The 15,028-nt window shown below is 38.0% G+C and overlaps 1 protein-coding gene across 1 annotated transcript in view; it reads left to right on the top strand.

Moving 5' to 3' along the window:
• LOC134205218 (uncharacterized) overlaps nucleotides 1–15,028 on the top strand; it is a 181,316-nt gene that overhangs the window by 132,979 nt on the left and 33,309 nt on the right. The window contains exon 3 of the mRNA XM_062680274.1: nucleotides 9,643–9,660. Coding sequence (XP_062536258.1) covers nucleotides 9,643–9,660 — 18 coding nt within the window. The remainder of the gene's footprint in view (nucleotides 1–9,642; nucleotides 9,661–15,028) is intronic.

The raw sequence follows: 15,028 nt of genomic DNA, 5'->3' as shown, positions 1-15,028 counted from the left end.
TCTTCTGAGGAAAACATGTTCGTATACTATCAAGCGTTTTTAAATTATGTTGGAATGAATAACGAACTCAATTCCAATATTAGATTCCCCAGAATTGAAAAGTTGTTAATCGAATATTAAATGAACGAATTGCCATCTCGATTTGTACATTTTCTAGCAATAGCAATGAGAATCGGGCAATTTCTCTATGTGGTTTGGAAACCTTGTACAGTTTGTGAATTTATTTATTTTCATAATTTATATGAATTCCAGATTACACCTGTATTGAAGCCTTGTACCTACCTAGATAAACAAAACAAATGGTAAATATCATATGCTTCTGCTTCTGTTCTCAGTGATTCCACTAGAATTCGTCCCAGGTTCAAGATACCCTTCGTTTTAATAATTGCAGACTTCCCTGTCCACGAGTGCATGCGATTTTTACAAATCCATTGTGTGATATATTTTTTGTCAGTACTAGGAGCTTATTGTTTACTATTATAACCCTAATGCAAAATAGGTCAAACTGCTCAACAAATCAGCAAGGAAAAGACACTTCTTTCTTATAACTTTTTTTTCTGATTGAAAATATAGCGGTAATAATCATAATTCCTTTAAATTGTAAAACAGTTAACAACTAAAAATTACTTGTTAAGAGAACCGCATTTCAGTTGTTTAATTTAAGGAGCTGTCATTAAATACGAATAAGAACTAAAATACCATTAGTTTTTTTTTCTTGCGCTTTATTCATTAGCAAATTTTCTTTCAACAACAGTATTCACGTACTATTTAAATTTGCAAACTTCGTCGGAATCATTCCTAATGACATGTTTTTATTTTTGGAAGCATCTCGAACATTGTGATCTCTGCCATCCCCGGGGTAATGATGATTGGAAACATCATAAGGAGGGAAATCAACTAATTGGTGACACATTGGATGCAAAGTACACACTAAGAAGTTTTCACGCAAGTCGGACACTCAGTAATCTGGGGTTGTTATTATTATTTATTATTGTCTTTATTAAGGATATTCGCAGCCCTAGCCTGGATTATTTTCTTATTTTAATGTATACGATTGGTTGAGTCGCCAAGTATTACAGAGCAGTTATTAGTCCAAAACATAATTATCGTCCGAACCAAAATTACGTAAATTAAGTGCGTATGAAGCCTCCATTGGAAAGTAACAAAACAATGTTCCTCAGTTTTAATATTGGTTTCGTTATACAGCCTAAAATACCAATGATCAATGGATTTTTTTTATTTGCAGATGTAATCCATCTAAAAATGTACGATTGATTGTAAAATTGATTTAACGGATATACAGATATTTTCAATTTATGAATATTCTTTATTCTTTATTTGGAGCAGAGAAAAGCCCGCTTGAGTAGAGCAAAATCCCTTCCTCAAGCGAGCGCAAAACCTCCTCTTCTTTTATATCAACAGAAATTACAATTTCCAACAGATACAATATTTCTTAAGACTATTACAATTTTACAATTAAAGAATATGTTAAACCATGATACTGACTTTTGCATATCAACGAGACAAAACTGGATTAACACTAAAAGTACTGTTTTTTTACTGTCGTCAAACGCAAGCGACATCTAATGCATATAAAAATGAGATGCGATTAATTGTTTTAATTTGCTTTCCGTTGGATCGAAAATCTTCTTTTCGAAGTAAAAAAAACTGCAATCCACGTTACCGCTTTCGGCCTTAGAGCAGTGCGTATTTTTTTAATTCGCGAACTTCATCGGAATTCTTCTTACCGAGATATTTTTTAGAAGCATCTCGAACGATGTAATTTCTTTCATCTTTGGGGGCCTGCTGATTGAAACATCATTGGTTCTCAGTCTTAGTGTTGGAAAAATCATACTCAAACCTCAATCATCGAACTCAGATGCATGAGCAAACTCGCCTGTGACTATGCAAGGAAGCATTGCGCTCGCAAAATCTGATAGTTCGTCTCATTTGCTAGAATATAATTCCGCTTTTGAAAGTGCCTGCTGAAAATCGAGGCACATTTACACGTGGTACAAAGGTACCACGTCTGGGCGTTATTTTGCTGCATAAATCGATGTGCGCTGTTTTCCGGAGATGTTGTTTGATATCCTGCCTCGGGCGGTAATAAGATCCCCACATATGTATCCTACTTACCTCGGTCAATAAAAACATTTCTCAGAACATTAAATCTTTCAGAACATGGAGGCTAATCAATACATCCAGAGCAATTTTGATAGCATAGCTTGAGGGGGGCCCTCTTTAGCCGTGCGGTAAGATGCGCGGCTACAAAACGAGACCATGCTGAGGGTTACTGGGTTCGATTCCCGGTGCCGGTCTAGGAAATTTTCGGTTTGAAAATTATCTCGACTTCTTAGGGCATAAAAGTATCATCGTGTGAGCCGCATTATATACGAATGCAAAAATGGTAACTTGGCTTAGAAACCTCGCAATTAATAGCTGTGGAAGTGCCTAATGAACACTAAGCAGCAAGGCGGCAATGTCCCAGTGGGGGATGTAATGCCAATAAGAAAAAGAAGAAGAAGAAGCTTGATAGGAGTGATATTTAAGTCCTTACTAAATGAGAAATGCCCTACATGTCCGGGAAATCGCTTCTTATATCAATGATAAACATATAAACATTATTCTATGATTGGATTAAAATAAGGCAACCCTTGACATATTCAACCAAATTACTAACGCGGCCAAACGATCTATTCGGCCAAATGATCATTCGGCCAAGTGACATATTCGGCATAATAACTTTCGGCCTGATGGTCTGTTCGGTCAAATGGTATATTCGGCCATAGATTAGTATGCCACAAATTTATGTTTTATTATTTATTCATTATAACTTCGACCTGACTTAATGCCTTAATGAGGCTTTTGATGGAGGAAAAAACAGGATGAAGTGGTCATTAAGCGTCTTATTCAACCTGACATAAAAATTCCATATTTTTTCATACATAGTTGTATACATAGTTATAGAACTTTACAGAATAGTCCAATTCAGAAATGTCAAATCCATCGCTAAAGCGTAAAGTCAATTTTTTATCAGATTGTGCAGACCATAACGATCATGTTGTATGAAGTGCGAGATGCAGGAAATTTCTGCGTCGTAGAGGTCGTTCCGGAACATAAACACATGATTTGGAACGTAGAGCAAATACATCGGTTCCATTGGTTGGTGTTTTCGCAACAGAGGATGCCTATATTGTAGTTCTTCATTTCTCCAATGTGGCAATTCCAAGTAATTCGCATCGATGTTCATATGGAATAAGAAGAATAGGTAGATCACGCCATGGCAGATGTCGCAAAGATTTGCGAACGAATTTGCGGTGAACTGCCTGGGTTAACGGGAATGACACTTTTAAGTTTTAACTACACCAACATAGCTCGTTTCATGATCAACAATCATATCTATGATTTAATGGTCCACGGTGACAGCCGTGGCGATATTAAATGGAAGAAATATGGATGCGATCTATGCTACTTGAGAATCAAACCTTTGCCGCAGTCTGCTCAATCCAGTACAGAGCAAATCCATCGTCCTTCTTAAGAACGAAGTCACACCCTACACTCCATAGATTAATTTCAGAGATTAACTTAATCGTATTGAAACGTTAGCTCACTATCTTTAAAATCCCACCAAAGCACAGTGGCTAAAATCCTGTTTTTAGCGCGTTTTATTAAATACCATTATATTTATTCAACGGCTTCTCTGTCTTACAATATCACAACGATTTTGTTAACTACCCGACACAATTTGACACAATTCCCGTGTCAAAATGTCGGGTAGATAATAAACTCGTTGTGAGATTGTAAGACTGAGTAGCCGTTCAATAAATACAAACCAATCGTACAGTTGATCCATAATCAGTAAACGCTTCTTGAGAGTTATTCAGCTTAATAATCAATCCCCCTAAAAGTGAGATATTTTTTCCTATTTTACAACATACAAGGTTTGTTTTTTCACAAAAGTTGTAGCAAAATTTCTCCTGAAAAACATTGTCGAAGACGCCAAGTTCGTAATTTCATTATTTTTGTCGATATAACATGTTTTATGCCGACAACCCCTTATTTTTTTTCATCAAATCTTTTTATGTTTAATTTTACATTTGTTGCATGTTCTATGAAGATTTAGATAATATTAAAAACGCTATTCGGTGACTTGAAAAATAAAAAAGTTTCAACAGTTTAGGCATATTTGATATAGGGGTAAATTGTGGCAGACAATCTAATAAGCATTTTCTAGAAATTGACTATGATTTAATACCTGAGCAGTCGAGTTGCAAGCGGATGTAAGATGTTTAATCAAAAACAATTTCCTACTGTTCAAATAAGAAAATATCAATCTTCAATATGTTGCCATTACACTTGTGAAACTTCAAGTAGGCCTTAAGAAGGCCCTTAACCTCAAGCCAGGTTGTTTTCGATCATAACTACTATTTGCAAGCTCTCACTGGTATGCAGAATATTATAAACCTTTAATTTATGCACAAAAGGTTTCGACCCAAGATTTGCACCATGCGTCTCCATTTGTTTATTTGTGAGGCTCATTTTCAATTAAAAACTCAACGGAGCCAATAATCAGATAAATTAATTTTTTTACCAGTTAATTATTACTAATAACTTGTCGTACACTTCTTTTTCGGCCTTGAGGCAGAAGCAGATTCTGAACTAGACCGTAAAGCAACAAATTGAATTCATCACTGGTTGGCTTATGGGCTTATCATTGCCTCCTGAATCACTCTGAAAACCTCCTGTAATTCCTCTATATTTTCTCTACGTTGTTCAGCTTCGGTTTCATCATCGCTTGGCGATACATCTCCCGCATCCGATTCGATGATTTCCTCCTCGACGATTTCAATTAAATCTTCCGTTGTACTTAATGGTTCCCGCTCTTCTGACACAGCATGTGCCCCTGCAACGACCCCAGCATTCGAATAGCAGGTACCCTTTTTCAGTTGCGTTTTTTTCTGGTTATTCCGAACTTGGCGTTGGGGACAGATTCCTTCCAATGATCATGCACTTCGTACAAAAAACACTTGGCTTTTAAACCGTTGTAATAAACTTTTCCTATTCGATTGCCGACGTCGATCGTTGGTGCAACATCCGTTTTCAGGTCCAAGTATACACCAAGTCGACACCACACATGTGTCCAAGACCCGATTCCTCTGGGAATTTTTCTTCTTTTCAACTTTCCCGAATGCATCTAGCGCCAATGACAAAGTGCCATCACTTAGCACATGCGGCAAATCGCAAATACGGAGATACTGTAGCTTTATTCCTGCAATGCACTTAGCTCTGTTCAAATTTCAAAAAGTTTCTTAAAATCGACCGGTCATTCACAATTCTTATGCTAAGATAGACTCCTGGTGAAAATTTCAGCTCAATTGGTTGACATTTAGTTGACAAATCGATTTAGTGTTTTTGGCATGATTTTGCCCCTAAAAAAATCGTAACTCTGAGTGGGATGAACGAAATTTATTGCAACAACAACTAAATGAAAGCCATACCTATCCTCGAAAACTTTGTAGAACATTGTGTTATAATCGGAACAGATCTTTTACGTGTTTCAACAGATTTTGTCCTTCGAGATACTCAAAAATCAACATTTTTCATTGATAAAAGGCTTATGGAATCTATGTACATCCAAATATTTTTTTTTGATTGAATTTGTCGGGAAGTTGCAGCTACACATTCATTTTAGTATAGCACGGTATTAAATTTTAGGCAAGTTTTAAATAAAAATTGTAGAAAATTGAGGAGTAGATTCACATTTTAATTTGTTTAATTGATTGCCTTATTACAAAGATTTGCACGCTGGCAAACATTTCCATCGAACAAGTTACCATTGCTTTTCAATGATCGTCATCGAATAGTTTTGGTTGGGACCTGAAATGTTGAGACAAAGCAATCATTGGTGACTTGGTAGATTGTCACTCAATTTTAACATCGTGCTGCAACGGCAAGCGTATCTGGTGCAGTTGGTAGGGCATTCGGCTGATAATCACAGCGTCATGAATCGAATCGCCCAGAAATTGAACAAAAATTTTGTTTGACATTTTTTTAAAAGAATCTGACAAGAGCAAATGTTTGTAACATTAACCACGTTATAATTGATGAGATGAGTTTGTTACTTCTTGATATGGAATTGCAAAATGCTAACATCTTCTTTCAAATTTAAACGTACATGTCCATGACCATGATATAATTAGAGGCGAAAGTACATATGGTTGATAGTACGGCAGCCATTATGATTTCCATATAGAACTAGATTTGTACTTCCGCCTTCTATCCTATAGTTCTATCATGAACATGTACGCTTAAGTTGAAAAGATAATATTAGCTGCAATTCCATATCAAGAAGATTCTTAAAAAAATAGCATACAAAATTTTCATTCAATTTCTGTGCGATTCGATTCATGACACTTTTATTATCAGCCGAACGCCCTACCAACTGCACCAGATTCGCTTGCCGTTGCAGCACGATGTTAAAATTGAGTGACAATCTACCAAGTCACCAATGATTGCTTTGTCTCAGCATTTCAGGTCCCAACCAAAACTATTCGATGACGATCATTGAAAAGCAATGGTAACTTGTTCGATGGAAATGCTTGCCAGCGTGCAAATCTTTGTAATAAGGCAATCAATTAAGCAAATTAAAATGTGAATCCACTCCTCAATTTTCTACAATTTGTATTTAATACCCGCTTAAGATTTAATACCGTGCTATACTAAAATGAATGTGTAGCTGCAACTTCCCGACAAATTCAATCCAAAAAAAATATTTGGATGTAGATTCCATAGGCCTTTTATCAATGAAAAATGTTGATTTTTGAGTATCTCGAAGGACAAAATCTGTTGAAACACGTAGAAGATCTGTTCCGATTATAACACAATGTTCTACACAGTTTTCGAGGATAGGTATGGCTTTCATTTAGTTGTTGTTGCAATAAATTTCGTTCATCCCACTCAGAGTTACGATTTTTTTAGGGGCAAAATCATGCCAAAAACACTAAAACGATTTGAAGCACACCTAAATGTCAACCAATTGAGCTGAAATTTTCACCAGAATTCTATCTTAGCATAAGAATTGTGAATACCAGTTGACCGGTCGATTTTTAGAAACTTTTTGAAATTTGAGCAGTGCCCATGCATACTTCCACCGACATTCCGTTTCCATATGCGAACTTTCTTGGGTCCGAATTTTTTACTCAGGCCTCCGCTATTGCTTCTGCAGTAGTGAACTTAACGTAGAGTAATCTATCAATCGTCGTGCTAAAGTGGAACCCAGATAGGTACTCCTCCATACAATATTACGTATATCGCCTGTATAGATGCTAAATCTTGTGTTGCATCATGTACAATTTTGTGTTGACTGGAATGTTTACCGCACCAGGCAGTCATAGATATCCGTAAATAATCATATAGGTTTTATGACATCTAGGCAAAAACTCGATATTCAGTTGGCAGTGCATACGCTACGATATTGATATATAGAGAAAATAAAAATGGATCAAAATCACTACCCTGTGGTCAGGAATTTATGTGGTCGTAAATGTACAAAATGCTTGGTTTTGATACATAAGATTTTGAGGAAGCCCTGTTTGTTTCTGCGTGATCTTTACTGGTACACACCAAGTCTCACTGGCGTATAAATTTCACGCTAGAGGTGAATATTTGATTTTTTCGCATTGACTAATCTGATTTGATCTCCGTATATTTCGTAAAGTCGCAAAAGTAGTCCTAGTCTTCTTTCTTCGTGCTCCTATATCAATATTGATTCCACCGTCTAACGCTAACTGGATTTTGACCTTCTCCACTGCTTGCCCGGCTCGTACTTGGCTACTTGGCTTCTTGCATGCTCTATCGCGGCCTATGCTTCTCTACGCTCCCCAATCTTTCGCCTGATTGCATATGTGATCTACTCTTTCCGCTCACCCAGGTTTTTCTCGCTTGTTTCAATAAAGGCACTCTTGATGACTGTCTACTGTTTTTCTAAGCTGTCACCTTCCGGAACATCTGCTGCCTGAGTTCCAAGTTCTTCAACGAACGAACTCTTCACAGCTGGATATTCTACTTGGCGTGTGTTGAATTGCTGCTATTATTCAAAATATAAAAAAAACAAACAGATAAAGTTGAAATATAAATGATTTTAAAAAGAATCGTTGTATGTGTAAATCATGTCATCAAATCACGTTAAATCATGTCTTCGCGATGCCAACCAAGCAGTCTACGGAGGGTCCGTATGTCGTCTTCCATCTGATCGATCCACCTTGCGTGCTGCGAACCTCACCTTAATCTACCCGTTGGATTGTTGCCAAGACCCACCGGATTACTGTTCGACATTCTGGTTACGTGGCTGGTCCATCGTAGTCGTCCACTTTTCGCGGAGTGAACGAAAACTCCAGAGTCGTTGGTCTAATGAGCGTTCTGTAGATGATCAGTTTGGTACGACGGTGAACTCCATGCAATCGGAGTGTCTTGCGGTGCCCAAAGTGAAACATATAGGAGGCAAATTGCAGCAGCTATTAGTAGAACCGAGGAAAATGGAAAATGGTACATGATTCGATAGCAATCCGATGAGCACAAACAGACGAAGTACGTAGTGATGTATGTAGAAGGTAGAAGACGATTTGCGAATCTTTCGTGCGTTGTGCGTAAAAAAATGGCATGATGTAAGTCACGGATTCGGGAACACCAGTCACGTTTTCCAGGGCGTTCCAAGAAACGTGCCTGTTGTTTCCGAAACCATGACTCAAAATACACGGTCATCTTGTTAGTTCACGAATTCCTGAACGTTTTTTTGCTTGTTTGATACTCCAGTGTGAACTAGCTGATTAGCCAATTCATTCCCAGCTACAGAAACATGAGCCATTAGTAAATTCGGTTCCTCATCTAACAATATCGATAAACTTCAATAAATTAAAACGATGAGGCATATTTGCTTCACAAATATGACTATATAATATGTTAGCCACGTAAATTTTAGTAGTAAAATTCCGTTGGTCTAAATTGTCGTTAATCAGTTTAAAAAAATATTGGAGTTTAGGGCAATGCTCGTTATTCTCCATTCCGGCGTGTATATCTCAGTCATATTTTAATCAATGGATTTGATTCTTAACATCACTGTATCTATTTAAATATTTTAAACATGTACTAAACATCATGTAATTCTGTTGAAATTTGAAGAACAGGAGTGCTTCCCAAACACTTTCTTTCGTACCATATCCCATGTTTTCGTGTAGAGATAATCCGTCCACGTAGAAGGAGACCCAAGCGTGCTGACATCCAGTGACGGAGTCAAAAGTTCTGGGAACCTGAGAGTTATGTTATACCGCATCTATGTGTCAAAACATCCAAAGAAGTAGTGAATAACGAATCACAAGAAAAAATATATAAAAACGAGACTAATGTCAAACCCTGCCCATAGAGTCAAACGCTACATAGACCGACACCAATGCAGTCACATTAACAAAACACTACAAATAATCCATGCACCCACAACAAGATACTAAGTAGTGCGTATACCCGTAGCCTATGTATGTAGTAAAGTAACCAAAACGAACGTTCCTCGTCGTTGGTTGTCGTTGTTAATATTTCAAGTGCCTTTAGCGCAACCAAGCAACCTAACCGACTTTTCTTATATTCTTCCAGATTCCCCCAAGCATTACGGTGAGTAGCAACTGGCGGCACGACCCGTCGCCAGCAGATGATGACGGGCTGTATAGAATTAAGACGATAAAATCTGGCAACGAGAGAGTAAGTTTGTGCCAAACGATTTACGATCAATCGACGTTTTTAAGATGAATGACACACGAAGCCTGCGACTTAGTAACTTTACTGCAGCATGATTCTCCCATTCCGGATGTTGCCTTCTTATGTCGAACCAGGCTATAATTGAGAATTAGGAAATAATTAATACAATAAATTACAGCCTCAGAAGAGCAGATGAGTATAGTGGCGTAATTTGTACAAAATGATCGAATGATAGCAAGTCGTGATTGATGCTGTTTCATGCGAACTTTTATTCTTATACAGTGATCATAATTTGACAGTCATATGAGTAATGCAGGTTTAACAGCGATTGTGGTCTGGCAGAAATATATGATTACTTTTCGTAACATGGATAAGTCAGCGCCCTTGGCGAAGCCCATGCATAATGAAGCAAATCAACTGAATGTACGCTGTTTGGGCGTACTCAGGTTTGAAAATATGGGAGACATTTAAAAAAACAGTGACAGTTTGATAATTGGGACACGACTTCACCCCAATTAACGAATATCGTTAAATGACAGGGACGTTTTGACAAACGTCAACGTTGTTTACTTTCGGAATTGAGCAAAGGGAAAATTTGACCTGCCACATTTTTATCGAACTCGTCAAAAGCGAAAAAAAATCGTCATTTTGACGTTGGGCACTTTTAGCACTTGCCCCAAAGCCAAGAAATACCAGTTGGCAAACGTCTGCTGTAGAACGTTGGAAGATTTTCAGATCCATAAAATTGGACAACAAACAACCTCACACTAAACTTAAATGCAGCGATTATTTGATTTTGACAAAAGATCTTCGACTAGCCTTACCAATAGAACTCCTAGGATTCAAAATCCAACGCTCTGCTCACGATGTTATCATTTTTTAAAAAATTTGAAAAGATGCTCTCTATAGCGACCAGTTCTAAGTGTACTGCCCGAAGTAGCGAGGCATAATGCTGCAAAATACTGCTACAATATCGAATTGCTCTTCGTAGATACAATACTTTGCTAACAATATTCCTTAATATACAAAATAGTATTTTTATAGCATCGAGCTATCACACTCCTTCTTAGTGTGCACACCTTGCTAATATCCTCGCTGCTCCTAACATTGAGCCAGTCGTCCTGTGCCCCTCATCTATAATCAATTCCTAATCCAATCCACAACAACCTCTTTAGCACATTTGCCTTTAAAAGTAGCCCCACTCCGACGCTTGTACAGCACCTCTTGATGCTCTGACGATCAGCTCCTGATTTTTCAGGTCCGAAGCTCATTTAGAACTCCTACTGACCAGCCAGCAACCTATCAAACGTTACAACCTTCGGAAAATTCCGTACGACTGACTTTCTTACTCATGATGACCTACGCAGCAATTCCATAATCCTTATGTATGTGGCCGATCTTTCAATCCGATACTACGATTACCGTCAAGTCGCCATTCACCGTGCATTTTAGGCAATTTAGCAAATCTTAAAGCTCTCCAAATTATTTAAATTGAAAATAATACTATTGAACACCGTCACGAACCTTAAATAATTGTTTTAATTCAAATGAAAATAAGAAACTATCTGTTTTTGGCAAGATAGATGGATGTATATAATTTTTCAGTGATATATTAGGGTATCCTTTCGCCGTGTTAGCCACCATTCACCGTACATAAGTACTTTTCATTAAAATTAATTAAAATATGAATTGATTTGATTTTAAAATGTTATTCGTGTTTTTCATTTAGTAAGGCATAAACATGTGAAGTTTACGTGTTTTAGTGTAACACAGAAAGGACATAATCAATCAAAAGAATTATATTGCAGATGCAGAAAACAATGCTCATTAGCGTCACGTAACTCTTATGACCAACAAGTCATCCCCGGAGAACCATTGCTTCCGTTCAACCTGTACAAAATTATGGCGGTATCATTCGATTACCATGGCCGGTGAATAGACACAATTATTTCCTGGGGGATCCATTCGCCGTGCATTTTTATTTGGTGGAGAATAAAGTGTTACCGACATTTTCGGCTTAATTTTATACGTAAAATTAACATACAAACCTGACAATTCAATCGCATGGACATTAAGAGTAGGGTTTTTAGTACCGACCCCTTTTGGCGAGTCCCGGTACTACGGTACTGAACCCCTCAGTACCGGGAGTACCGGGAAAATACCGGTACTGGAAGATTTTTTTTTCGAAAATCATTAAGATCAATAAAAAGTCAGGATTTATTGGTAACGATTCAAACTTTATTCATTGCTTTGTATGTATTCAACACTTGTCTTGGGGCTTGTCATTATCCTGGAAATATGCTTTCAAAACGCACAGCATATTCAATGTTTCGTCAGACATACGGGATCGTATTTTAGTAGCAAAGCTTCCAGAAACAGAGAAAACTCTTTCTGAGTCTACAGAAGTAGGGCGAACTGTTGCTAGTGAATCATGAAGCATTGACAAGTATTCTCCTTTCAGCTTTTTCTGAGTCGCTGTAAGTTAACTCTTGTCTTACAATCTTTACGAATCCTGGTGCAGTAATCGAACAGGAACAAGCGGGGACGATTTGGAAAAATACTGATGAAGTGTGACGATTTTTTTTTGGGATGTGACGATGTCGTTGCGGTTTGATTGTCTTGAGGTACGTCATCGGACGCCTGACGTTTGTCCTAATTGATTGTCGCTGTCGGCAAGGATGTCAACGAAGGAAAAATTAGTACGTTTTGACAGATAGGAAGATAGGATGTTTGGCGACGATAACAAAGGGAACCGCAGCGACAATCCTCTATAGTTTATTACCTCTATTGCCAGATGTTTGAAATTTTAGTAAAAAAAAATAATATCTTTCTCACTAGCTGCTGCATTTAAATAATGTGGTTTTAACTATCGGAAGTTTTAACTAAAACTTTTTCCTTAGTACCGAAAATACCGGTACATTCATTAAGCTAGTACCGGTATTTCGGTACCGAAAATTGGTCGGTACTCCCGGGAATTCCGGTACCGGTACTCCCGGTACTAAAACCCTAATTAAGAGGTAAAGAACAATAAAACATTTTCTATTTCCACTGATATTGAGTTAGCGTAGTTTATACTTGATGGCTGAAAACAAAGGTGGAAGCAGAGCAAGGAGCTAGACTTTACTAAGGTGGCGCAGATCAGCGTTGCGTGCTACTAGTTGTCTCTTTTACTCTCCCGCTGATCTTATGCAACGCAAATAGTGACGTCACTATTTGCGTTGCATAAGATCAGCGGGAGAATAAAAGAGACAACTAGTGGCACGCAACGCTGATCTGCGCCACCTTAGTAAAGTCTAGCTCATTGGAAGCAGACAGCCGCAAGATGTTAACAAACTCTAACGTCAAAACAGCTGTTGGAACAGTTGTTTTTTTCACAGTAATTACTCGGAGAGGATTCTTTTGAACTTCTTTAATGGTGTGGATGTTGAAATAAAGTATTTTTCAATAGTTTCGAGAACATAATGAAAATTACCTTGAACCCCATGATGAATGGTGCACTCACGGTGAATGGCGACCTGACGGTACGTATTTGTGGCTAATCCATCGACTCTAAGTTGTAGATCCCGAACCGTTCCTGGGCCCATAACCTGTTGGTGAAAAGGGAGGGCCGTAGCTGTCGGCCAGTAGACTGGTAGAAGTATCAGTCAGTAGCATGCCATGCAGTAAAGAAAATCTAGTATTGTACTTTCTTTGTGGTGGGATTCCCTTATCTCTAGGTGATGAACTTATTTACAATAAAAAATCACGTTAATAAAGGAAAAAAAATCCCTTACCTCTTATAGGTTATGGGCTCAGTACGTTTCCACTGCGCATTTTTCGTCTACAGCGAGGTGTTGCAAACTATTTGTTTTTCCCTTCAATAGAGCATTGAATGCAAACCCCGAAACTGTTCAAATCCAATACATATTCAAAGCAATACAAACAATCAATCTGACTTCGTCCGACATAGAACGCGTATTTTCGTACTCAGCGAACATCTGTTCCAAAAAGCGCACTCTACTTCCCGATAGAAACATAAAGATTATTTGCATCTTGAAGTTGTGTTTTAAAAGAAACTATTCAAATTAAATTTGAATTGAGGTCCAATTTTAACTCTGTATCACCTAGCGTTTTTAAATGCTGAACTTTTATTAAAATCGTTTTGAAAACAAAAATGTAGTAAAACATTGAATAATCCCAGGATCCCGGAACAGCGAAATGGCCGGGAAATGAAAACTCTAGTCGCAGCTATAATGGACTGATAATGATGTTATTACGCTGGGTATGATAAAAAGACACAATGTCTGATGGATTTTCAGCTCCAGGCTAGACCTGTACGCCGCTGACCCAAAATTGTATTCTAATGATATTTTACCTTTCCCCGTTGAATTCAGCCACATTTTGTATATACAAACATTGTGGACCCCAAAACAAATCGATAAGGGAAAAAAACTTGAAAATCGATCAACCCGTTCTTGAGTTAAATCGTCAGGAAGGAAATCTCAGCTCATTTTTATTTTAGTAGGTTTTCATTTGAAAATCAAATTGTTTTAATTCGGAAACGCAAAACGATTTTTATGTTAAATTTCTTATAAACGCTGTTTAAAAATATCTAAATCAAATTGTTTTAATTCGGAAACGCAGAACGATTTTTATGTTAAGAAATTCCTGGAGGACCTTCCTGAGGAATTCCTGGAGGAACTTCCGGAGAAATTTCTGGAGAAACTTGCAGAGGAATTCCTGGAGGAACTTCTGAAGGAGTTCCTGGAGGAACTTCTAGTGGAATTCCTGGAAAAGCATCGAAGGTATACCTCAAGGAACTTCGAAGGAATCCCTGGAGGAACTTCAAAAGAATTCCTGGAAGAACTTCGGAGGAATTGCTAGAGGAACTTCGGAGTAATTCCTGAAGAAGCTTCCAGACGAAATCCTGGAGGAACTTCCGGAGGAATTCCTGGAGAAGCTTCCGGAGGAATTACGGGGGAACTTTCGAAACAATTATAAGAAGAACTTCCGGAGGAATTCCTGGAAGAGCTTCCGAAGGAATTCCTGGAAGAGCTTCTAGAGGAATTCTGGGATGAGCTTCCGGAGAAATTCCTGGAGCCCTAGCAGCACAGTTAAGTTCGTTTTGGTTGCAGCAACTCCTATTTGACTGGATTTGGTCGCATACGAGTCACAGTGACTGATATGTATTAAGTGTGCTACTCGGGAGGATGAATTCCTGGAGGAGCTTCTGGAGGAATTCCTGGAGGAGCTTCTGGAGGAGCTTCTGGAGGAATTCTTGGATGAGCTTCCGGAGGAATTCCTG

This window comes from Armigeres subalbatus, chromosome 1 (genome assembly GCF_024139115.2).
Source record: "Armigeres subalbatus isolate Guangzhou_Male chromosome 1, GZ_Asu_2, whole genome shotgun sequence".
In the NCBI taxonomy this organism is placed as follows: Eukaryota; Metazoa; Arthropoda; class Insecta; order Diptera; family Culicidae; genus Armigeres; species Armigeres subalbatus.
Note: the sequence above shows the minus strand (reverse complement) of the source record. Positions and strands in the feature narration are given on the sequence as shown.